General features: G+C 35.1%; 1 protein-coding gene across 3 annotated transcripts in view; it reads right to left on the reverse strand.

The window, feature by feature from the left end:
* Window positions 1-1552: 1552 nt before the first annotated feature.
* ANKRD28 (ankyrin repeat domain 28) overlaps window positions 1553-27028 on the reverse strand; it is a 121501-nt gene continuing 96025 nt past the window's right edge. For all 3 annotated transcript variants that reach the window (XM_053977685.1, XM_053977675.1, XM_053977666.1), the window contains 17 exons: window positions 25913-25976; window positions 24530-24598; window positions 22530-22670; window positions 19191-19302; window positions 18542-18568; window positions 17585-17659; window positions 16392-16593; window positions 14859-14946; window positions 14336-14453; window positions 13517-13736; window positions 12408-12495; window positions 12228-12311; window positions 11565-11710; window positions 11311-11393; window positions 11090-11172; window positions 8712-8803; window positions 1553-3561 (listed from right to left, as the gene is read on the reverse strand). In XM_053977685.1, the coding sequence (XP_053833660.1) occupies window positions 3275-3561; window positions 8712-8803; window positions 11090-11172; window positions 11311-11393; window positions 11565-11710; window positions 12228-12311; window positions 12408-12495; window positions 13517-13736; window positions 14336-14453; window positions 14859-14946; window positions 16392-16593; window positions 17585-17659; window positions 18542-18568; window positions 19191-19302; window positions 22530-22670; window positions 24530-24598; window positions 25913-25976 (1979 nt within the window). In that variant the 3' untranslated portion in view covers window positions 1553-3274. The remainder of the gene's footprint in view (window positions 3562-8711; window positions 8804-11089; window positions 11173-11310; window positions 11394-11564; window positions 11711-12227; window positions 12312-12407; window positions 12496-13516; window positions 13737-14335; window positions 14454-14858; window positions 14947-16391; window positions 16594-17584; window positions 17660-18541; window positions 18569-19190; window positions 19303-22529; window positions 22671-24529; window positions 24599-25912; window positions 25977-27028) is intronic.

Below are 27028 nucleotides of genomic sequence, written 5' to 3' on the forward strand. Positions count from 1 at the left end.
AGGACATAAAGGATTTCTTTTATTCTAATCTATTGCTTCAGTAGTCCAGCCAAGGCTCGCTGCTCTCCCTTGGTGAAAATCCAATTGATTGTTTGGATAAAGGCTGTAAGAATAGCTGTGTAATATTCATCTGCAGAAAATCAGGAGGATTTTAGAAAAATGGAGGTTCCAACATAATTTCCTGGAAAGGAACAGGCCTCCAACTGAGGTATGAACATTTTTTTTTAAACCCCTACCAGACACCATCATCATTATTTGCTTTTCAGAGACAAGGAGCCTGCTGTTCCTTGACCTCTCATTAAGGAAGTGGTCTCTGAGCACAGCAGCATGGTCGTTAAACAAATCACATTCCATTTTTGGAATTAGACCATATTCTAATAATAATCTTAATTATCACTTACAAGGCATAATTTTTGTCCTACCCATACTGCCAGGTAGTAATAGAGTTTTTTTTTTTTTTTTTTTTTTTTTTTTTTTTTTTTTTGTTTGTTTGTTTGTTTTTTTAACAAATACATGCAAATTGCCAGGTACAGGCTCACTGAATAAACTGCAGTGATGAGATAGATGAGATACACAAATCATGTAAATATGAATTCCAAAGTCGATTCAGGAATTCATAATTAGAAAAGATAGATATTTAGCTCAAAAAAGTTCACAAAACCTAAGTTAAAATAATGCAATTTAATGCAATGAGAAACTTTTCCTCAAGAGGTGAGTAGCAAGGAAATGAAAGGAAAATTAATTTCTGATTGGCATAAGGAAACAAACATGTTCAACAGCACTGTTTTCTGCATGTATTCTGTATCCATAACCTTTGACTTTTCAACAAACCAATGCCGTCTGAGCCTTTCCTCCTCTGTCACCCAGCTTCTACTGCACTGCAATTTTTCCAGCAGGACAGGAGTGTCCCCTGCTATAGTTTGTGCCCTATGGCTACAGACACCACACAGAGATAACAGGTCATCTCCAAGTCAGACAGAGGTCAGCACAAATAATAAAGGCCTATTAATATCATCCTTTCACAGTGTTTTTGAATTAACATCAGATAGTTTCACTAACAGAAACATGCAGCTGTTACCTTTTAAACAACTGACACACCACTTGGCGTTCTCATCAGGTTTCCCACAAGCATTTGATGAAAAAATGGGTCCATATTGCTTCAGCCTTGGAATCTAAATGGTTGCAGTGAATCCCAAGACAGGCCCATGTGGATCTTGTGAGTGCTGCTCGTGGCACAAACATCACTGCCACAGAGCCACATGTGAGAGATTCAGAGGGAAGAGAGCACAGAAATCACCACCTCCCTGAAGTACTCTAACTCTGCTCAGAGATAAACAATGAACACAGGCACAAATGGTTAAGAAAGCAATATTTATAAGGAAGCCTAAAGAAATAATGAAGTAATGTAATATTTAAAATTACTTTAAGTAGCTCATCTTCATTTTAGAATTAAAATGCTGGCAAAGCCTTTATGAAGATTTTATAAACTCCGACAGTTTGACAAGAGACTTTGTCATTAATTCTTAGTACATACAAATAAATTATTCATTAGTAGAACTCACATTTGGGTTTTATTATACTCTGTAAAATATACAGGAATCTTGAAGTACTGAAAGAGTGCAGGTAAATACAGTATTCAAGCAGTCACTATTTCTATGTACATGCTCATTAATTTTTCAAAAACCCCACAAAATTATCAAATAGATCAAAATATTGTCCCATGTTTCCATACTATGTTCAGAAAAGCAGCTGTTAATTTACAATATCAAAGATTTCCAGTTTCACAATACAAAAAAAGGATAAAAATGAAATTGGAATCAGTTTGTAGTAATTTATTTGTACTTTGCCAGGACACGCAAGGATTCCTTGCATGTACATAAACAAATTCACTTGAAAAGTAACAGTTATAGTTAAAGCAGAGCCCAGTAAAGTAAATCCATATTTAACAGACAAAACTTCAGCTTACTTATGTCAGTTTTTCATTCTTCAGGCAATTAAAAAAAACACAGTAGTCTGTTATAAATAAAAAAAAAAATATTTGGGCAAGTCTGAACTACATTACAGGGACCTGTAAACCTGCTGTTTATTTTCTAAATGGAGCACAACAAAGATACACAGCTCTTCCCACAGACCAGACACTGTACTTTTTTCTCTAATAGGGAAATATACTTTTAAATTCACCTCCCCTCCTCCCTCCCCCTCTGTAAATCTGGGATTAAAAAAAAAGTGACAGGGATATACAATTTTAATCTTACATACAAACTTATGATGTAAGGAAGTAGATAAATTACTGAAAAGAACTCTCAGTCACAACAGAGTTATCAAGACATTTCAATTCAATTTTTTATGCAGTTTCATAGTTTGCAAGTTACTAGTGTATTTTTAAATTAAGAAAAATTCCATCCAAAACCCAAAAGTTAAAAAAAAAACAAACCTGTAACTGTGCAACAATTACTTCTCCCACATGTCCCACCCCTTCCTTCCCTTATTACACTGTACATTTTTCACCCTGACTTCACCTTGTTAGCTGGTTTAATTTAATATTATAAAAGTATGACAGATAATTTTCATTTCACCTAAAAGAAAAAGAAAATAAAACTTAAGAAGCAAATCTGCTTTCTTTTATGGTACATTTAATAGTGTCGGAAGGCTTTCAGATGATTAAAAAAAAATAAAATTCAACATTTAAACCCAAATCTAAGCTTCTTTTTCAGAAGTAATTAAGGTTTGGTTGAAAGAACTTCTCAAATAACCTATTCCAGTTTTCACAAAAACGTATTTAATTAAAAAAAATCTTTAAGTTATTTGGTCCTTTGGCAATTTGCAGCACAAACAATGCCTACTGTACCAAACTCATTTATTGCCTTCAAAATGGTTGTAGGTTTATTGAGAGCATTTGTATCTAGCATCCTTTGTCTTGTACAATAGTGTTGTTCATTTACACCAAGTTGGGTGCCCAGTCTGCAGGAATTACTCCTGGCACCAGAAACAGAATGGTAGAATACAGTTAAATTAAAACAGTTCTGACATTCTTTAATTTTTTTTTTTTTTTGCCATGGATTCAAAGTACTTATTCAAGAATTTATGCTTCTTCTGCAAAATATGCTCTTAAAAATCTTCCTAGAGTCTCACAGATTTTTTTTGTATGTAACCACAATAAAAAACATCTTCTCAAAGGTGTGTCCTCCTTCTGTATTCAAACAGCAACAGCTTTCTGATAGCACGAGTCTGACCTTCCAGCGTGAGGGTTCACTCAGACCTACAAAAGTATCTTCTAATAGGTCTCAGAATCTGAGTCATTGAGCTCATCTTCTTCTGTGTAGGGGTAGCCACCCTCCCTGCCAATGTTGTTGAAAGTACAGTAGGAGCTGTGGTCACTCCTCATGATTGGCAAGGAATCGAAGGTGACAGTTTTTGAGGTGTTGGTGTAATGATTAATGGCATTGAAGGTGAGGGAGGGCAATGTGCTGCTCGATGAAACAGGCATCATGGTGGCCAGGATGAGAGCCAGGCAATCGGCCACGTCCTTGCTGGGCGCGCAGGCCAAAGCCGGCGTGTAACCTACAAATGGAGACAAAAAAACCCTTAAAATAAAGACAATGTACAAAATTCTCCAAGTTCATACAATCTTTTAGCTGCAAAAGTATTTTACATTGCTTAGTTCCGCACTGTTTAAAGAACCAAAAAAAAAGAAATAAATACATTATCAATTAGTATTTTTAAACTTCTGGTTACAAAAACAATCTTGAAATTATTTGGCTTTGCAGAAAAGATGTAATTGCTTTGTTAAGCACAGCCACTCTAGGCCAGTGAGAAAAGCCCAGATCTGAAAATGGTGAGAAAGTCAGCTGGCTGAGGAGAGACAACTAAAAGCAGCCAGCAGGGACAGGTGACAGTGTTCACTAAAATGCTACTGCACAAACTACAGCTCAAATGTTTCTTCATCCAGAATCTCCACCACAGCTGTTCATCACAGACAGGTACTTCAATAACACTGTGCTGTCTCAGTAACAAGCTGGCTAAAGGATCAAGGCCAGTCAATTGAAAAGGCAGAGTATAATTATTTCATTACAATAGTGTAATATACTTCATTACAATGTTCAATAATATAAAGCCAATGCCTGATTTTTATTTGCATGGTATCAATTAAGAAATCCAGAGACGTTTGAGTAAATGCCAGCTGGGTTAGCAGGCTGGAACTTGCAGGGAGACCACTTGGTTGCCCAGTTGGTCCAACCAAACTTCTGCCAGGCATTGCTCCTGTGAAAACCCCCAAATGCAGGAGGTCTCAGGCTGTGGAATGATTTGCAGTCAGGTCACATAGCTGTGACATCTCTTCTGGGTTTCTGTGGCTCTAACAATCCTCCACCATTGTTCCTTCTGCAGCTTCCCCTTCTCTGTATACTTGTCTCTATTCATTCAATGTCAAGAAAAATGCTTCAAATTCTCCTCAGCAGAGATCCGTGCACTGCTCCTGTCTCAGGCTTAACCATTCGGATGGCGTCTGAGACCTGGCACAGGTCTCGGTGCATCTACAGCACCAAGGGACCGTCCTTGGTGGTGCCACTGGCAGCTCTAAAAGCAGGGCAGTCTCCTAAGTACCACCACAGATCACAGCTAATTCTGCTGCCAAGAGCAGGACAAGTTCCCCTCCCTGACTCCACCCGGCAGCGTGTGCCCAGGTCACCCTGCAGCATCTCTCAGTGTGTGGGACAGAAATGCCCACAATGAGCTCAACAGGAAGACTCATATTCAGGTACATTTGGGAGTCTGAAGTCCTGCACTACCCCAAAGTCCACAAGTTCAAGGTGTACAACATCCAAGTAAACAGCACACAAGTAATTTTAAATAATAGATGGCTTTAACGCAAAGTGCATGATAGACTTCTATCCAGACTTTAGGAAGGCAGGGAAACCAAGACAATGCTCATTCTACCAGCAAGTGTTTCAACTAATTCAAAGGAATCATCTTTATTTTAGAAAGTAGGTCCAGATCAAGTTTTAGGATAGAGCTCAGGAGCAGTTACTGTACCGTACAACTGCACATAGGTATTAAACCAGTAAGCACATTATGGAAAATAACTGTAGCTAAAAATTAAGAAAACAGCAAGCAGGGGACAGTCTTGCAGTTGAACTGTTATTCACTCAGGACAGACCTTGTGCTTGATGCTTTGAACAGAGCAAGACAAGAGTCCCTGCCCAAAGGAGCACACAATCCAAGGAAACACAGATAAGTCAAGCACAGAACGCACCAGCTGACCATGCGATAGGGCCGTACAGAAGTGCAGCGCAGCGGATGTTTTCATTGTTAGTAAGGTACCACAGCACTTAAACAGCTCAGAGTTAACAGTGACAGTCTGCAGAAGAGATACATTTTGAGAGGATTCAGAAGCAAGGGCCAGGGCTTGCCACACCTCGATCATGACTGCATTTCAGGCATATAAGGCAGAACAGAAGGCTCAGAACTGATACTCAGATGAACACCATTTAATATCTACAGTTGCTGGAGGTTGTATGAAGGTAAGATGACACACAAAGTAAGTTTATTCAAGCTGGTCATATTCAACACCATTCCTTTCACTCACGTGACTTGATAAAAGTTCAAAGAAGAAAAACAAGCAGTCATCTGCTATTTTAAGGGTTTTATTTGTTTGTTTGACTCCTTCCCCCCTCCCCCCTTTTAAAGACTTCTAGGGTCATGAATACACATGTTCCTTCTGGAGCAGAACATCCCAGTTCATCATAAAAAGATCAATGTAAGGATTAAACAAAATACTTGCTCCTGTTAAAAGTTCTCTGTTCTCTAAAATCTGTGCTTATAATTAATATACAATTGTAGGTCTCAAGCTCCTGGCTTTCACAAGCAGGAATGAAATACCCCAGTTTTATTCCTGCCTTAGACATAGCAAGATGAAGTAACTGCTTACACCACAGAAGACTGACATCTGTGTCCTCCACCACATTAACTTATATTAACTCCACTATATCAAATTCAAATTTATAAGAACAAATTGTAATTTTATGTCACTTAACTGCAAAGTGATAATTCATAAGCCAGGGAAACAGCAGATATAAATACTTTATATTTGCTTTGAAGATGATGTTGGTAAATGAACTGACTCCACTGAAATACTCTTCCTCAGCTCTCCTGTAATGGTCCCCATAATCTGCACTTGTACCTGTGTAAGGCTTCACAGAACAACAATAACAAAATATTGATTATCTTCATTTGTAGATGGGGCAATACAAGTAGAGTGAGTTGGGGCAGCATCCTTGCACAACAGAAAACAAGGGTCTGCATGATGGACACTGACTTAAGGCTGAGGCTCTCTCTGCTCAAATGCAGAGCTCCTCCCTCCCCTAGGGCTTGAAAGTTACCAGGAAGGCATCTACAGGAAAATCAGAGGGTTATTAATGTGGTCAGTGCAATGAGAGTTCTCAAGATCAACTGAATGAGGTATTAACACTGGGAAAGAGATGAGAGTCTGAGGCACAAGTCATAACTACTTGCAGAAAAATTCCTTCCAGAAAACTGGACATCTCCAATATAAACTAAAATACAAGTTAAATGGCTGGGAAAAAAAAATCCACTACAAAACAAAACACACAAAAAAACTCCCCCTGAAATGTTGGTTGAGTGACAAAATAAAACTTCATATGGTGTCAAATAAAAGAAAAAGCCAACAATTTCTTTTAAGATGGGCAAATTTGCATTAATAATGCCCAATTCAATAGAATTTTTGTAGCTGAAGGTGATGGCAGCTTCATCATGACTGGTGCAGAAAAATGGGAAAAAAAAAAGAAATTTGAATAAGAACTGATACAGAGCTGAGAATGAACCCTCAACACAACTGCTTTTGGGAAGCATACTGGAGAGTTAATGTTCTGTTTCAGCTGCATTTAATCTATTAAGAACCAAGAGGATTAGATTTTTTCTTCTGACATTTGTTCTTAAAAATCTCACCATTTTAAGAAATGCTCTATGACAAAAGCAATGTGACTTCAAATTCAGAGTTTTAAAAATCTTATAAACTATTTATAAACTGAAATGCAGGTAACGGGAGTGATGATTTTTTTTCAAAGCTCATGTTTTTCAATAATGATCTATAGCTCAGATATAGCAGCAGAGGATTCAGTTTATACAGTTATAGATAGAAGTACAGACTGCTTGCAAAAAATCAATGTAGTTTTTACAGAAAGGGACAAATTCAAAGACAAAAAGTGGATCGTCATAACAGCTGAGGCTCTGCTAGTTACATGTTCCATATATCAAGACAGGTTCCATGTAAAACACTAAAACTTTCTAAAACTAAAATTAAACTCCCATATCATCTAATTCTGTATGAAATGCCAATCTTGTTTGGCAGATCACTGAACTTATCTGGACTATGCTAAAGCAAGAGAATATCAGTGTTGTGATCCAAAATATTCCACTGCCTACTTCTTTAGTCAGAAAAAGCATCAAGGCTGCTTGATATGTATTTTCAAGGCTGCTTAAAATTTTATAAACCAAGCAATTGCTATTAGAAAGAACCACAGTGAGGAAAAATATTAGACAGCGCTCAGACTTATTTTAAAATTTAAAATGTGAGCAGAATTAAAAAGAAGATTTTCAGATCCCCAGGCTGCCAAGGGTACTTTGACACAAATGTTTTTCCTCTGTTATGTCAAAGATCCATCCTAACAAGGGACTGGCTGGCTGTATATGAGAAGCCCACAAAAATGCAAATGTCTCCAGTCAGCATACATGTGATGAGAAGCAAAAATAAAGAAGATATATCTTTCAATCTTTTCATTTTAGGAGAGTTTCTTTCAGCACTTATTCTTGTGCCCTATTTCAGGCAAGGAATGATCTTTAAGTCACCCATGTCACTTTAAGCAATGTAATTTGAGAAACACACAGAGAAAGTCACAATGAACATTAAAAGAGGAAAAGCTTTCCAAACCGGAAATATAATTAGAACTATTCATTAGGCACATCACTTTTGGAATAAAAAATAACAAACAAACCCAAACAAAGTCAAAAAGCAAACAATCCATTGCCTCACCCCTCCCCAAATCCCAGCTACTGCTTTCATGGCATAAGAGACAGTGTCTTATGCTTTCAAAAGCACAGCTTTAGAGGACCACAAATATCTTACATGAAAATATGTGAATTAGTCAGTAAATATAATTTTCTTTTGTTCTTACAAGATGCAGGATTTATTCTCGTGATAAAGCAGTTACTTCTTACTTCTAAGTGCCAAAAAACTCTGAAGAGCCAGAAGCTTGAGAACAGTAACTGTGAGCTGTAAATCATACTAGCTTTTAAAAGCTAATGCCAGTATACCTACTGTGACAAAACAAATAGCAATTCAATCCAGCTTAACAGCTGAAAGTTATATTTTACTTTGACCATTATGTTTTTCTGACCATTTTTGGTACGCCAAAGCTAGTGCATTTATAGGTGCATCATAAAACTACTTTTATAGTGCATCGTAAAACTACAAACGCAAACCAAACTTTTCTGTGCCGTGACCTGGATCGTTCTGAAAGTTTTCCCTCTCCCTACCCTTCTGCTGCCTTGCTAAAATGATCCACCACCAACACATTTTTTTCTGTGAGGGCAACCTACTGCAAGGCTCATCTGGAGTTTCCAGAGTTACTGCTTTTCAGGGAGTTGAGTTTAGAACCACAGTTCCTTACAGGAAAACAAAGTTAGATTTTTCTTACCATTTTCATCTACAGCAAGTACACTTGCTCCCTTCCCTAAAAGCTCTTGAACTACAACCGTTAGTCCATTTCGAGCAGCAACATGCAGAGGTCTGTGAAGACAAGCAAACTCATATATAAACCTTAGAACAAGTCATTACGTAAGATAGATAGCTTGCATCTAGTTAAATGTAATACTTATACTTCTATGTTATTTACACATTATATAAATATTGTAGCTGTAATAACTAAGATGGGAAACTCAACAAATCTCTTTTCTCATTGCACAGAAACTCTACAATACTAATTGTGAACTTCTTTCCATGGCAACACACAGTGAGGAAGCAGCTGCTAGTAAAGATGTGCCTGCTTACTGACTTTATCATATTAGAAAGTCAGAAACACTTGGCACCCTACTGTTGATAAATCCCCCACTCAACTGCTGTAACAGATTCTGTCACATGTGAGAGTAACTGCATATCACTGCCATCAGTCACTGAAGCTCTAACAGCAGAATGGCAGTCCTTTGCTGCTACATGGAAATACCCGTAAAGAGATGAAGAAGTACTTCATCAATTTGCCTTCTAGAAACCACTATATTCTATTGTGATTATAGAAGAAAAAATATTTCACAGTATAATGCATGAAGCAAGAAAAGCAGATTACTTTTCAAAACCTCAAACTACTAACCATAAATCAATTTTGTGTTGACTTGCTCTATAAAGGGAAGTCTAGCTTTATCTCACATATTCCAATTATATCTTTTTCAAATGCAACAGTTTTTCAAATTGGTTCCCACTGGCTTAAATAAAACCTTACTATCACTCAGCAGGAAACAGAATTATCAGCTTACTTCCCTTCTGCTTTATATTGCTCTTCATTCATTCTAAGATTCCTGAAGTTGTTTGAATTAACTATAAGCTATATTTTGAGTTGGAAACAAACGCCTTACTTATATATCAGAAATACAAAAGATACAAACAGGAGCAGCTGTATCTATGGTGCTTACATTAAAGTACTAAAAATTGAAGAATGACGACACCCCACAAGATATACTGAAAATGTGCTGTAATTAAAATAATTTTAATCTAGAGACCAAAAATTTTAATGCTTATCTTGCCACAAAGAATGACTTTGTTTAAGCTGTTCAGAAAGACAATTTAGTTATTAAACATTTGCTAAAGCAGTATTATTTAAACAACGGTTAAATCCTTGCAATTTATATAAACACTTTATGGAGGTGCAAATGTGTACCTATTTTATCCCATGACATCTCTTGATCAAACTATTTGAGCCAAGGCATGTGGGTGGAATTACATGAGCTTGTGATAGCATACTTTCCCACATCTGTTCCCATCTCCTTTTTGCTTTTCCTTCTCCCCAGACATCCTTGCTTAAAGCCAGAAATGAGGCAATCAATCCTTTCCTGCTTTCTGGTTATTTCATGCTGCCTGAGGTGCACCATGGTGAGCAGCAAAAGCAAAGGAAGAATTCTTACTATTTTAACTCCTTAATTCAAGCAGTTCTCAGGGAATACTTGGAAGCACTGTATGAGCTTGAATGTGGCAAGATTCCAGAAGGGATGTAAGGCCAGAATAATATATGAGTTGCTTACAAGTTCCAGTATAAGGTAGTTTTGGTGTTTTTTTTTTTTTTTCCTAAATGGTCTGTGATATCATTATTGAAGCAGTCTAATAATTCATGTGCATAACTCAGCTATACATCATGTGTCAAGTATTCCCTGAACACAAATGCATTCTCTAAAAGGAAAAAACACAGAAAAGTCTTAAGAGTAATTTCAGTAGCTCATCTTGATTGGTATGACATACCACACATTTCTAAGGTTTCCTTTTGATTTAGGCTAACCAAACAGGTTTAATTCTACTTGAGAGACTATCTTCAGGAAGGTCTAAGAATAGTGTATTCTCCATGATATTTAATAGGAAAGACCTTGAATTATGAAACAGAAAGCATGCTGAAGAATAAAAGCACACTTCAGGCAGGTATTTTTTTTAAAGTAGCCATCTTTGAAGACCAAGTCTTAGTTTGTCTCAAGGTGTTAAATAAAGTGATTTTCAATTGAAAAACTGGATAATTTTTAAAATAGAAAAACCTCAGTTTACAGGTAATCTCAGTGGATTGCAGTAACTCCACAAATGAATTACAATAATTTAAGTTTTTTTTTTTTTTTCATCCTATTGACCCAGAAGAAAAAAAAACATCCAGAGCTTGAAATATGAGCAAAACACCCTTTCAATTCCATATTGGTTCAACTCTTGGTACCTATTAACAGTTTAAATTCAATGAGTTTGAAAAAAAAATCTGAAAAATATTCCTCTTTATGAGCAAGATACACACCAAGAACTCATCTTTCAAACACGCTCCCTGCTGATACGTACGTTTGCAACGCTGCGTTGGTGGCGTTGATGAGGTTTCTATCTGTAATCTTCTCCAGGATTAACAAGGCACTAGTTTCATGACCCTTAACACAGAACAAACATCTGTCACATAACAAATATTCTTCACAAATTGCTTTAAGTGTTTTCTCAAAGTAGCAATACTTTCAAACAGTGCTTGATAACACAAAGCTCAACACTGATAAGTCAGACGGTGCACACACCTTGCTGCAAGCCAAATGGAGCGCTGTGTTCTTAGAATTGTCTTGCAAAGTCAGATCAGCCTTAGCACTGCTAACCAGCACCTCTGGGGAAATAAAGACTTTTATTAACTAAAAGCATAGTCCTTAAAATCTAAACGGCAAAATAAAAACAGAATTTTGGCAAAATATATTCACAAGAACATTAACTGTAAGGCTACTTCACCCAGTAAGATTAACAGAGCTAAGAGCAGAAGTACATAAAGCTTTCTCTTTACCAACTGTATTCGTCTGTCCATTTTCTGCAGCCATCATTAAAGGTGTTTTCCCAGAAGAATCTACAGCATTTACTTGAGCACTGTGACCAAGCAGAAGCTGTAGACACTCAACGTGATCTGTAAAAGCTGCTGCATGCAGAGGTGTTCTACAACAGATCAAAAGACAATATGGCCATGTTCAGCCATGCTTTCTACTGTATTCAATGGGGCATTCCTGCCTGTGATCCTACAAATAAAAAAAGACTCTGCAGTCTCTCCCACTGATCCTTTGCAATAAGTATTGCTAGAGTTGTGACTGCTGCCTTTAAAAAGTCCCTTTCTAGGTTCAACTAACGCCACCCACACAGTTTATAATAGAGATACAATTTGATTCAGAAAAAACGAAAGATGCATAAAGCTCTAGCCACAAAGTGACAAAATTTAAAACATGCTCTAACTTGCCTGTATAACAAAAAGCCGATTCAAGTTTACTGAACTAGATCAGAATTTTAAAAATCTAGAATTTATTTCTAGCACAGAATAAAACAAAAACCTTCAAAGAATAAAGCCGGGGGAACAAGGAATTAATGTTAAGTAGCAAATACAAACCCCCCAAACGACTGAAGAATTTAGCACATCGACTGTATTACATTACAAACATTCTTTCTGCATTTGCACTCTTACCTTCCTTTTGAATCTGTTGAATTTACAATACCACCACCTAGTGTATCGATTAACATTTCTGCAGCACCTTCATTGTCATTTATCCTATAATGAATTAAACAGACTGTTATTTACAGAATGATAAATCTTTTGTTAAATACAGCAATGAAATTTATGAAGAATAATTTTGCACTTCCTTACACAGCACAATGCAAGGGACTGAAAGAATTTCCTTCCATTTTCTGAAAAACTTCCTGTTCCAGGAGCAGCTCTACACAACTGTCGTGACCTAAAGCAAATATAAGAGTTAGGTATTGAAAAGAAGGGAAAAGGTCTAATTATGGCTTACAATGAAAAATATGTATCTAAATTAGATTAGGCAGTATTGTATTTGAAAATTTCAAAGAAAGACTGGTTATATTCAACAGGGCTGAATATTCAACATTTAGGAACCAATACATTCTTGAATCCTGAAAATCAAACTGACACATAATACTGTAAACCTTATGAAATTTATAAGGTACCTCACGCTGTCTGAATAACATCCAGAACACCTAATTGAATTCTTTACACCTCTGCATTGCAAACTCTTCTGTACATTCATCACTTTGTCACCATGAAAACAACTCCACCATTTGAGGTTTATTTTTGTTCCACATTTAGTTGAAATTATCACCCAGCTGCATCAACTCAGTAGTTATTCACATAATAATAAGTGGTGAAATTAAGGTTTAATCTCTTACTTCTTGATTTTTCTCTATCATGTAATTCAGAGATGAAATAGAAAGCAACCTCTGCTATGTTCTAAATGAACACAGAGAACAAAATCTTTAGCAAAGGAGCTGAATGGTTTTCCTACATTTAAGGTCTCCCTCACTCTCAAATCCATGAAAAGTATCAGTGGAAAAAAAAATCTTATTGAATCACTTTTATATATTTAATTTTCTTATGCCTACCATAGTTGATATGAAGTTTAAAATAGATTTAATCTGAAACCATTCCTCCTTATGAAAATTATTTTTTGGGATGTGATATTCAAAGGTATTATGCTGAATTTCTTTAAAGACTCCTTGAGGCATAAAACTAAGATAGTGTATGACAAAAATGTAGGACAAATGTAAACATCTCTTATATATTAGATGTTAATACATTCCTCTTCAAGACACCATGTCTGTCATTTTCTCTCATTCACTGAAAGGAACTGAAAGAGGATGGACTTTATATATTGGTTTTGTATTAATATTAAGTTATTAATACTTCTACCCCAATATCACCAAATAGATTTAGAGGTGTATTTCAATGCATTTTACCATTATAGCAGGCCCAGTGCAGTGATGTGTAGCCGTGATTGTCTGCCATTGCAGGTGCTGCATCCACAGAAGCAGCTGACTGCAGCAGAGCTCCCAGGACACCTATATGGCCACACGCAGCTGACAAGTGGATGGGGGTCCGTCCCCTACAGTCCCGTAGTAAGGACTTAGCACCATGTTGAAGCAATGCTTCCACACATTCCTCATGCCCAGTAACTGCCTGTGAGAGGGAGAGAGGAAAGGGCCAGTTTGAAAAAATTCATGTACATAAGCCAAAGTGTAGAACTAAAGCAAGCAAACCTCAGGCAAATTTTTGCATTTTTAAGGTGTAATGAAATAAACAAAATAAGTTGTTATTTTTATTCTTGAAAACAGACATTCTGTTGGGAAAATAGCAATGTATTATAATACTTATGACAGAATATTTTCTTGGAATACAACTGAATGAACTACTAATCTCTTGGGCACATTCAATTGTCTTATCTGGTAGACACTATAAACAAAATGTTTGGCAAGTGGCATGCATCATGCTTTTCTTCCTCCCATTAACACTGCCTTCCCTTCAACAAAAAACTGTACTCTAGCACCTCTCCAGTCAACACTTTACAGCAAGATTAGGAGGTTCTAGAAGTCCAAAGAAATTCTGAGGGTAGGTAGTAAACAGGCAGAATCCACTTTTTGAATGCAATTAAAAATAGAATTAAAAATTAAAATGGCAACATGAGAATAATGAGAGATTTATTAACACTACATATTAAGTCCTTATTTGAAATTAGCATGTAGGAAACCGGAAATGAAAGAAAGGGAATATTCTCTTACCCCTCTATGTAATGCTGTCCTTCCCCACTTATCTTTGGCATCTACATTTGCTCCTTTGTTAAGGAGTGAATAAACACAGTCAGTGTGCCCATTGAGAACTGACAACATCAGAGGAGTCCTAAGCAGAGACAGAAATAAAGTGGAAATTTACACTTGGAAATTTAACAAATTAGCACTCAGCTCAAGTATAACAACTGCTATCCTTCCAATGTAAACACTGTTTACGTTATTTACATTATCAATGACCTTCTACTCATTTGCTTTTTCGATTTGAGAAAATAAAGTACCATGCCCCAGTTCAGAAATCCCGATTAAGTAACTAGAATCCATTTTTTCAGCATCTGGACAGTAAGACACATTTTAGTTTCCTCCCAACTGAACATTTTTCACGCTCAAGTTTATGTTTATTGCAATAATTTCCTTTTAAAATAAGTTAAAAATAGCTACTGTAAAATATTTGGGTTTTTTCTTTTATGAAATGCAATAACTTGTGTAGAACAGAATGTCCATCATTTAAACTCACTGTCCATTTCCATCTTGAATGTCCACGGCATTCTGTGGCTCTGCATTTCCTATCAATAGCCGCAAACATTCTGAATGACCATTTGTAGCTGTAAAACATTATAAAAATATGGGGTTTATATTAATTGCCTTTGAGTAGACAGCTCAAACAGAATGGCAACCTACCTGCCCAGAGTAAAGCCCATTAGCTTGAAAACCCACTGTACAGCTTTACCATTGTTGTAACTTAAATTAAAATATGAACACTAGAAAATAATTTCAGAAATTAGGTATTCTCAACTGTACAGTGTTAGAAACAACTGATTCCAACTATCAATTGCCAACAGACTATATATATATCTATATATATATAGATATAAGAAGTTGTATATATTAAAAGTAATTGGAATATATGCTTATACAACATACATAAGAAGGAAGATTAAAATATAGGAATTAGCATAATTTTTGCTTGTTTTAAGGCACTGGAAAGCACATACCTAGCAAATCATAGTCAGATTTTGTTAGCAACTGTAGCATGCACCTAGTTATAAAATAATAATGGAAATCACATTTAGAAAGGGGAAGAAAATGTAATGCATAGATGTAATAAACCAAGCAGTTAAAAAAATGGAAAAAGAACAAACAGAAAATTGAGAAATCTCATTTAAATGCAACTCATGAAAGAGAAATGATTGCTTCTTGGAAGGGAAATTATTTCTGACCTACAGCTGCAGTATTCAGTTCACACAAGCACAGCGACAATTCATGTTTCTGTAGCTGACAGACATGCTAACACAAGTTAGGAAAGCTCAATCAAACAGAAGAATGCAGCTTGTGCTCATGGACAACAAATCAAGTGGTTAGAATGATGATGTTTTGTACATAATGCTCTTTTTAACTGCAACACTTCTGTAACACCATTACTATAAATGTCAAATTTAATAAGCCTATTTTTAATGCGAGGAAAAAAATAAGACTATAGTGTGGATTCTAGGCTCAGAAAGGCAGGCCTAGAGATGTTTTCTAGGAAATTCAGCAAGAAAATACTGCAAAGGATTGGTGGTATTTTGAAAATGCTCAGGAGTCATTTAAATCCTTGGAAAAAAATCAAAGTAAGTTTTCATGTCTCTTCTCAAACTGCCAAAATTCTCCAAGACTCCAGTCATTTTTAGAAGTATTTGACTGCCAAGACAGGCAATGCAATTTGCCTGTCTAAATTTGGGCCTGCAGGTCAAGCTGCGTGAAAGACGAGTAGAGAAGCAGGGACATGTCACTGACACCTGTCAGCGCAGCCATTTGAATGGACAAGGACAATGCACCCTTCCAGAGAGAAGTGTGTGTGAGACAGCACTCTTTGGACTCCACTGGTTTATTGGATTAATCTTGGTTTCTGCCTGCAACTCTTTTGCTACATGTTTCTCAGCACAGCATATACCTTGAAAGTCATCCTCTGTTCCTAAATACTATTTCTTAGAACATTAATGACAGAGACTTCTAAACAGATTATCCACTTCAAAATCCAAAATTTTAGAGGTTAGTAGCTAGCACATACCTGCAGCATGAATTGGGGTCCTCTTTACAACATAATCTTTCACCAAGATTGATGCTCCCTGATTAATGAGCACATCTACACATTCCACGTGTCCCTTAAAGGCAGCAAGATCCAGTGGTGTCCTTCCATTTTTATTCCTCACATCGAGGTCCAGCAGCGACTGTACCAGCACTTCCAGAGCTTGATGGTGGCCATGATAGGCCTACAAGAATAAGAAAGTTCTTCAATTTTCCCATCCTTAACATTTTTCCCTTTCTTGCCAGAACTACATAAATGAAACTGTCTGTAAAGAGACTATTCTTACTTTAGCATGCAGAAGAACAACTGATGCAGCACATAAGTAGTTACAACAGTTATGACTAGTTTAAAAAACCGCACAATTTCAGCAAGAAGGTTGGTGGTTTTTTCCTATTTTATCCTTTCAGTCAACAACTGCAACTACTCCAGAAAATCATCTGTCTTCAATCCGCATAAATAACAGTATTGTGACTACTGCACAATGTTTCATTGCTTTATGTTGTAGTTACATCATCCTCAGATTATTTCAAGTGAGGAACATAAGCAAACTTAAGGAACTTCTTTTAGCTTTTTACATAAAATATTAAAAAAAAGCTCCTATAATAAGAATGCGGTACAAATAGCTTTCATTTACCACTATAAAATATTATTTTTTACTTTGTAGATATATATATATAGGTATATATTTATGTACTGCATGAGACTCTATTTGCAGAAAGTATAGTGTGGTTTTTCAATTGCTTTAAATTCAGTGAAAAGATCAAAGCTACATATTGAGCTGGTTACTCTGTATTTTGAATATTTTTTTATAGACAGAATTTCATCACTGTCCTGCACTACTCCTTGTGCAAATCTTTCCTAAAGTATCAAGGACAAACATTTCTCATACTTAACAATTAAGAAAGTAAAACAATGTAATGATGAAAAAAGTCATAATTACTTATAGAACAAGTCTTATAAAATTTCATTAGCATAGATTTTAATTAGAGGATTCCACATGAAAGCAAATTTCAAGTGACATGCAAAACTCATCCTTTAAAACTCATTCAGGAATATTAGTACATACGTTTGCATTTTGTTTATTAACCTATTTTGAAAAATCCAGAATGAATAAATCTGTGTAACAACTGTTTGCTACCAGATGAGCTGTCATCACTAAAGAACTGAGAACTCACAGCTAAATGCAGCGGACTTATAGGTGCTCTGTTGTCTGAGTCATTCAGCATGTCAGTGCCTGATGTTTCCATCAGCTTAGAGAGAGAAAGTCAGAGTGAGTGCAAACCCCCTCACCTTTAAAAACACTCAGTAATAATTGCTAGTTTCCCATATACACAGATTGAAAAATAAAGGAGAAAAAGTAGGAAGAATAGTATAGAATTACAGATGTCCTGATCTTCAACATTTTAGTTTGAATCAACTGCAACACCTCCCCCATATTCATGTTCCAACCCCAGGAGTTTAATTTTGCATAACAATGCAATAATTCAATCAGAAATTAAATTAAAATTAATATTTTTTCTGAAGTAGCCATATGAAAGATGAATACAAAGGGAAAACAAGGACAGGTGACAACAGCAGCAGGAAAAAAAAAGCCCCAAACATCAGCCAAGTAAGCATTCTGATTAGGTGAAAAGTCAGCAGAAAACAATATGAAAGGCCAGACAGCAGGATGGATTTCACAGAACAGAAAAACATTTCTCAGAGAGAAAAAATGGACTCAAAAAAAGCAAAATAATTACAGCATTAAAATATCTACGTATATACGTTTCTATTTGCGACTTTCGGATGTGTTCTGAAGTTTTTCAAGACCGTATTTAATTACGTACATTAGTGGAATTAAAACATTCAAAGTATTTGAAGAACACCAAGTACATTCAAATTTCATTTTCATTATCACACATTTATATCACAGTCAACCAACTGTTTAACTAAAAAACCACATGGCTTAAAAAGTAATTTCCCATTTTAAAATTGTAAAGTCCAATTAAATCTAAACTGTAGTTGAAATTAATAATACATTCATGCATTGAAGAAATGGCTGAGTAAGTCTAAAAAGAAAGCAATATTTTTAAAACTACATGTTCTCTTTTGCTCTATAGAAATACTTAAAAAGTGAGAAATAATACACTTACAACATCTAGAGGCGTTTCACTTGCAATCTGTAATTAAAAACATCCAAAATTCATGTTTGAATACATTTAAATATAAAAGTGCAATTTTAATAAAAAATACTGAAGTTGTAAAACAAAGTATATCAAATAACATACATATTTTTGCAAAGGGAGCAATAAAAAACTAACCATGGCTTTATTATCTGAAATTCTATTATGTGACCACTAGTTACTGGAACTGCATGAACTATTTCATAAGCACCCTTTCTTCCCCCACATTTCATTTGCTCCTTTCAAATTATACTCATGAAATTTCTTAAAAGTTCTCAGTGGGATAACTTGTGGTTATTTTATTTCAGCCATCAGCAAAAAATTAGTAGTATAGTCTAAATTAAGAAACAATATCCCACATCTCCAAAACTAATATCCCACATCTTCATCCAGTTACCTCTTCATCTGAGAATTTTTCATCTTTTTAAGCCAGTATCTGGCATCCTACCTCCTCACCTTGCTTCTGTTTTAGGAATATCAAATGCTTAAATTTATCTGCACAGAGGCTGAAAAACAGTAGTGACCCAGCTGACAGCCAAAGTGGAGGAATGCCCTGGCCTCTCCACCACACCCTGTAAGAGCAGCTGGTACACCTTTCATCTAGGGTATGCTCTCTTACCAATTCAAGACACAAGCGATGACCGTAAGCAGCTGAATAATGAACTGCATTGTATCCTTGTTTGTCTCGGATCCCAGGGTTGGCATCGTTTCTTAGCAAGTATTCCAGGCACCTATTCAAATTGACATATGCAACCATGTATCTAAATGCTGAATTTCAACTTAATGCTAAGTGATAAATTGTTCCAATTCAACTGGAAAATAGAATACAGCACACAGGGACACTGATTTAATGTACAATATTGGCTAGGACTAGAGAAAGCTACCTCATTACATCAAACATTAAGGTCAATCACAAAGCTTCAAAATTTGAAATAATCCTTCTCTGCAGACATCCTGCATCTTCCAAGTTCTCTGACTTGGTTAAAACTAGTATTTCACAGCTATTTTCCTCCTGGCTAACACAACCGCAGTTACCTTTGCTAATATCAATGATTACTATTTTGTATGCTTTTCTGCATTTATCCCTTCTTCTGTATGTTATAGGCAAAGAAGAGAAGCAGATCTTCATGGTAGCACACAAGAATAACACACACACACGCTCTTCCACTACGAGACACAATTAAAAAAATTTGTTTGTACAGTAAATACTCAGTTATTGTCATACATATATCTTACCATTCCTTACTTTCACTAGACAAATTTATAAGGTAGAATATGATCAGCCCAGTTTCAACCACACTCAGTCAGAAGAATGGGAAATGGGGGATTCAAGTCAGCTCAATCTCTCCCTAGTTTTCTGCTTTTAAGAGACCCCATGTGTGCACACTAAATGATTGCAAGCAATAACCCTGCTGTTTCATACTTTTATGTTGTCTATAATTTCAGCAACATTTTCCAAAGTCATTATTATAACCTTGAACTTGCTGGTGAAGCTATTCGTTATTCTGAAGTGTACAACAGGTCAACATCCCTTCTCTTCTCCGGGATCACTAAATACTTCCTTATCAGAGGTGCACTCCCACTTCCATAATTTTTTGCCCAGCATAAACAAGGACTTAGTATGTAGTCAAAAAGGTAAAATTTCTTGAGTTTTAAAGAATAACACATTTAATATAAGATGCAAGTAACTTTAAAACTAGTTCAGTATAGCTAATAAAAAGCTACTTGTAAAGCACATCTATGTTTTTAACCAATCAACTCAGGTTTTATTTGTCCAGTAAACAAATGCCTGGACTTCATTAATGACAACTGTGCTTGCATGTTTTTGTTTGAATTAAAATGAGATGAGATTTATGAGAACTCAAAGACAAATCAATTTGTCTCATTAAGTAAGAATTAGAGTTCTTACATTTCATTTGTCCAATCATCTAACTTTCTTTTTAATTTGGATCAGTAATTTTGTGTTAGCATTCATGGGTGATTAATAAATGTTACATGTCACTGGCTTTGGCTACCTAAATTTCTACAATACACTAAATACACTGCATGGAGCCAAGTTTACTAAAAATCCTCAACTACCCAATCTTTCAAGTGCAAACCAGATAATTATTTTTGATTTTTTTTGCATCCAAGAGAGAGATTACTCCTGCATCTTTCACATAATTAACTGTCCTCAAAAGGTCTCTTAAAGAGAATATTAATCAAACTTTCTGAAATTAAATTTATTTCCCATATATTTATTATTTATTTATTTATTTTCCATTAGAAAAGTATAATTAGAAGCAACTTTTTTTTTTCTCCTCTAAGATGCTGCTTATTCTACCTCATTCTGAAATCGTTTTTCTCTCTAGTCTTGGTAAAATGGGGCTTAGTGGTGTTCGTTCCAGATCAAAAGCATTTGTTAAAGATTCAAAAGAAACACTTTCAAACAGGAATAAACTGGAAAATAATTTTCAACAAAAACATCCTTGTCTCTAAAATCTGTCTTTAAAGATGTGTGAATAAAGACCATAAAATTGCACATAAATATTTTTGGAATTTTATGTAGATGTTTTCCTGAAATGTTTTTTCCCAGACTTTATATTCCAACTCCAGTAATCATTTTTAACTTCATTCCTGTTTTGAATGAGCTGAGCAGTACTGGTTTTCCAGCTGTTACTACTCATCTTGGTGCATCAATATAAAAAGCTTCCCCTCAGGCCATTCTGCTTTGCAGTCTGTCTTCCAGAGACCCAGATGTTTATCAGAAGGGCAACAGCCCGTGGGCTCCAGAGATGATGCTCTGAGTTACCTCCCAAAGCTCTGCAGTATTGTCATCATCATTCCTGCTCCTGCCTTTTGTAAGACAGATGGCAAAACTATGTCATCTGAAGAACCATTATAGTTTGGAGGTTTTCAGAGCAACTGTGAAGCTAAAATTAATCCTAGCTCAACTTGTAAGAGGGCAATTACAGTAAAATTATCTCAGCAAGCTCCAGCAGGAATCGAAATTATTTCTAAAAAGCAGCAGACAATTTAATTTTGAAATCTGGCTTTACATAAAAAAGGCACATTGTTCAAATATAAGTTAAATGGCCATACATGTATTCTTTATTTAGCCTTCAAAACCCAATCTGTAAGTTATACAACACCTCATTCTTATTGCTATCTCACCCTTTAAAAGTTGCTGTATTAAAAAAAAAAAGGTGATTTGGCATGAAGCAGCACTTCTCCAGGGAAGGTGTCACTGTGTGCATGTGGAATGTGCTGCTGCATATGCAATGTGTGCACATTGTCTCCTCAATACATCCAATGTCTGGAGCTTAAGTAATCATCACTTTGGTCCTACCTACATACACTTTGCATATATGTATTTAAGTCATTGACATAAATATGCCAAATATAACCACTGGTTAGAAAATAAACACATGTAAGAGATCAGTGGATTTATGAAAGATTCTGGACGCATCTCATTAATAAAAGTGTAACTACATCATAAAAATTTACACTATCAACAGATAGTCATGTTTGGCATTACAGCTGTAGTTTACTCAAACATCAAATAGACAAAGCATCTCATATTGAAATATCAAGTTAATATCCATCCTTCATCAGAATTTGATTTTAAGGCAAAATGACCCTACTGCCCACAATTAACTTAATAACCACCACAAAGGATATTTATTTAACCACTGCACAACACATAGGATTAAGAACTCTATTCCCAATTAATTCCTGATTTAGGACATCTGCATTATAGGACATAAAATTCTTACAATACTATTTTCCTGCTGTTCATTTTTTCCTCTGAAATATTTGTTACATTATGTCTTTTATATACAAAGCACACACTTCTGTCAAGTTTAATCTTTAAAAATACAAGAAATGCATTTGGCAAATCTGAAGGCAGAACACACACGAAATTCACAGCTCAAATGTTCCTAAAGAGAAAGGCTTTAGTACAAAGCATGCCACTTACTTCCCATCTGTGTCTGATGCAGCTGCATAGTGCAGAGGTGTACAACCCCTCTCATCAAGGTCATTCACACTAGCTCCAGATCCCACAAGGGCAAACAGGCACTGATAATTACAATTGGCAGCAGCATAATGGAGTGGAGTTCTTTAGTACACATTTAAATAAAAAGTACAATGGTAAATAACAGCAAAATAATATTATAGAGACAAAAAAAGCAAAATAAAGTGAAACTTAAATCCTCCTTACATTTTTAAGTAAGTATTTGTGGTGAAAAATGCATCATCACAGTACTAATGAATAGGGCCACTTTCTAGGGACCACTTAATGATGCTGAACCATATATGCCAGCCAAAATATGCACAAACTTCATATTAAATGAAGCTTTATTTGAATTTTCTTGTGTAAACTTAGAGAGGGAAATCCAGTTTACATTAGAAATACTATTTTCTGTTAAGTAATTTTAAGCCGTGTGGAAAAATATAGACAAATTAAAATCTGCACAACAACTAAATATAGCACGAATAAAACAGAACAATTGCACAAACAGACATTTTTAATAAACAAAGCACAATTTTGCCTAAGAGAGGAAAACATTTTTATTTATTTTTATCTATACTGACATAGCAGAGGCACTGTTAAATATACCTTGTCTTCTTGTATCAAAACCATGAAATATTAGTACTGATGTAAAATGTCAGAGAAAACTTATCCCAGCTTCAAATACATAAACAATTCTCTAAATATGCCAGTTTAGCTAAAATTTTAAAAAGACCAATATGACTCAGAATTTAATTTTCTATTTTTAAAAAGAGACTGCAGCTATAAATATCTTGATTTTGAGGAGATATTCAGGCTCCTTCCTCTCCCTTAAAATGTCTTTTTCCCATTTCTCCCCATTTTAAACTAGTATTTTCCATCTCCTGAAAAAATTGCTCTATATAACATGAACGTCAAACCAAAATCGAAACCAAACCAAAAGGAAACCCCAACTTTTGATGACAAAATTGTGACATAGTTGTATCTTTCACAAGAAATAATGTGTCGCCCTGTTCTTTTAAAAGTTTTAGAGTTATTTTAAAAGTTTTCTATGCCTTCTGATGTTTACATATTTCTACTAGAGTTTCTCACCCACTATCATGTAAATAATGATTGTTTTATATTCTTCTTTGTGAGAAGCGAGAATTGATAGACTGTTGGTTTGACCAATATAGTTGGACAGGTAACAATTTTATCCTTCAATCCACTGTCACTTTTGGAATTCTATATATTGCGAAGTCAGAAATAAAACTTGCTTCCTTTTGCTCTCTTGATCTTAGTGTGCGTGCGTGAGTTATTTCGTGTCATAGTGTGACAATAATGGAAGTGGAATTTAAACCAAAATACAACTTTGGATCCATAACTTTTTCTTTAAATCCTACTCCTGCTCTTCACATCCCAGAAAACCATATTTTCCATGATGTGATGAGAGATTTTACATTAGTACTGATCCTGCCATCTAAACTTAATCATATACTAAAAATAGAAATTAATGTCATTCCAAAAGAGTTCAGAGCTCAAACAGGGAAGCAGAAAGGGATCGATACTGTGAAATTAAAAAGGTGAAGCAGTTATAATAAAATACTGGGCATTTTAATAAAAGAGCTCAGAAACAGCCACAGATTTATAGATTTGACTAATACATTATTTGGAAAACATTAGTAATGTCTTTGGATGAGAGCACTTTAAACATATTAGATCCATGTTACAAGGAAAGAAGGTTCACAAAAATTACAGTTGAATATGAAATTCAGTTTTTTAAAACAAGACTAAACACCTACCTAACAAAACAGGATTACAAAATATGTTTGTGATTTTTGAGAACATATGCTGAAACATAGTTTATTAGAGACCTGATGTCATAAAAAACCAGTTAAACTGGAACACAGACATGGCCACATATCTATAAGCTGCTACTGCAATACTTTTAACAGCCCTTTCTAATATACAAATCTGGAATGTCTTACCTTCCAAATTTGTCCTTTTTGTTGAAGTCTGCACCAGTATTTAGCAGAAGATTTAGGCACTCCAAATTCCTATTAAATTAATACACTATTACTTGTCATTGCAAATTTTATTTCCTTAATACTGGCCTCTACAAATATCAGAACTACTACACATGTACATCTCATATGTTAAGTTTAATGGAACTGAACTATAATATGGAATTTTTGATATATACATTTCTGTATGTAAAACAGATTCCATAATTTCTGGACCAAACCAAAAGAATATAAATTATTTCAAGACCACATATATAAATTTAATTGATACCAATTGGCATGCATAAAGCACATAAACATGAACCTAATTCAATTCTTATAAACAAACAAACAATAATACCTGCATGTCACATGCTTTTGCTACCAGGATTCCAGCACAGAGGCAAGATTTTACTGCATATTTTTTAAGGCCAAATGTAAGTTGAAACATGTATATTTTACTTTTTAATCTAATCAGTTTTCAATTAAATATGATCATCATAATAGATGTACTATATTGTTAATTGTTTAAATGCTATTTTGGTAACTTTCCTAAACTGGAGATGAGTGAGGGAATGTGTCACAAATTATTTGGTTTTTATATGAAAAGATAGCATTTTAACTTTTATCACTTGCAACAAGGATGTATCTAGCAAGTACTTTTGACTTAGAATGATTACTTAACAGTATTACTTAAACAACATTCAAACAGAAAAATGAAAATATCAATATTATGGAGTTCTTGTGTCCCACAAAGTGTATCATGAAATTTATTACCCAATTCTTCCAGGCAATTTTGAGTAGCTGCTATAGAAAACCTACAATACAATAACAATAATCAATATGGATCACAACTCAAGTGATGAGCAAGTAGTTCTGACTACTTCATCCACCTAAACTCTGGAATTTAATTATTGCTTTTAGTTTATTTAGACTGACCTTTTATTTATGGGTTTTTATGGGAAACAAATTTCCCAAAGTTGCTGTTCTCTATCTCAAGTCCCATAGTGATCTGAGGTGGGCATGCCATCTTTGAATGCTGTGAATTCTAAAAAATTTATCATCATCCATGGGAATTTAAAAAAAAAAGGAATCAATTCATCCCCAAACATAAACCTAAAGTAAGGCTGATGATACTTGGACACTGTACTCCAGCAATGACTTACTGAGCTGAACATTTAAATAATTTTTTGTTTGTAGATAGAATCCATCTTGATATTATTTTCATGTTTACATAAGTTCCAAGGGGAGAGGGCAGGAAAAACAGAGAGGAGATAATACAAAAAAAAAAAAAAAAAAAAGAACAAGAATGATCAACAACTGAAAAAGAAATACTGAATATGAAATTATGAATACTTTTTTACACACCCTCCAGCTGCAGCTGCATGAAGACAAGTCCTGCCAAAGTCATCTGGTGTGTCAATGTCAAAACCTACAAAGCATTTGTAAAAGATTTTGTAAAATCATTATGTAACATCACCTTTCACAAAACTGCTGTCATCTGCTGTTAAGAGAAATGCTTGCTAAGCAAACTTAACAGCTATTTGCAAAAGAGCACTCAAGCATTAAAAATTACTTCATTTGAAACATGTCCTTGCTATTTCCAATGTTTTGAAAAACCGGCATTTAAATAAAACTGAAAGGGGTAAGGTAAAAGACAAGTAGCTGCACTGAGGCTGTGTTCTTTCTCATTCTATTTACCTGCTAGTATTTCAGTGCCATTTACTATTAAGACATATGCAGGTTATATGAAAATTTAAGAATACACTAGAGTTTATCATTGTTGTGCAGAGATTAATAATTTTGGGCATGTCAGTAATACTAAATATAGGAGCTACTTAAATTTCACTCTTGAGTTTAGTGCTTTAATCCCAAAGAAAGAACTTTATTGAGTTGGAGTGATGGCTGCAAATAGCAGTTAATTACAGAGGAGCTCTTTGCAGAACACTGTAGTTTTCTCTTTCTGAAAAGGCTCAGCTCTGGAATTTCAAATCCAAGATCACAAACATTAGCTGTGTAATTCCATATGTACCCATATATTTTGACAGAAAGATTACTGTTTAAATCGGGTTTCAAAGCTACATTTTTGGTTTGAGCAAACTGATGCTCTCATGAGTGTTTTGCTCTTGTGTAATGTAACTTATTTACTAAATCTCCATTTGTGGTACCTGAGAATGCTGGGTTTTTTTTTTTTTTTCCTTTTAAGAACTGTTCAACAACAATAGATAATGAACAACATAAGACATGTTATTCAAATATACTATTATTTCAAGACTATTTTCCTACTCCATATCCCCTAAAACAGGTTTTGTATGCACCACTATGCTCTTATCCCATTTCAATAGGGAATGCTCTATAGCAAATAATTTAGGAGAGTTTCCTAGTTTGGTTTGAAGAAATGCCTTTGGTGCCTTTACCACATCGCTAAGTTTTTTGTCTATCATCACTAACTACTTGAATGTCAGTCAGTACTGGGACAAGGCA

This window comes from Vidua macroura, chromosome 1 (assembly GCF_024509145.1).
Source record: "Vidua macroura isolate BioBank_ID:100142 chromosome 1, ASM2450914v1, whole genome shotgun sequence".
Classification (NCBI taxonomy): Eukaryota; Metazoa; Chordata; class Aves; order Passeriformes; family Viduidae; genus Vidua; species Vidua macroura.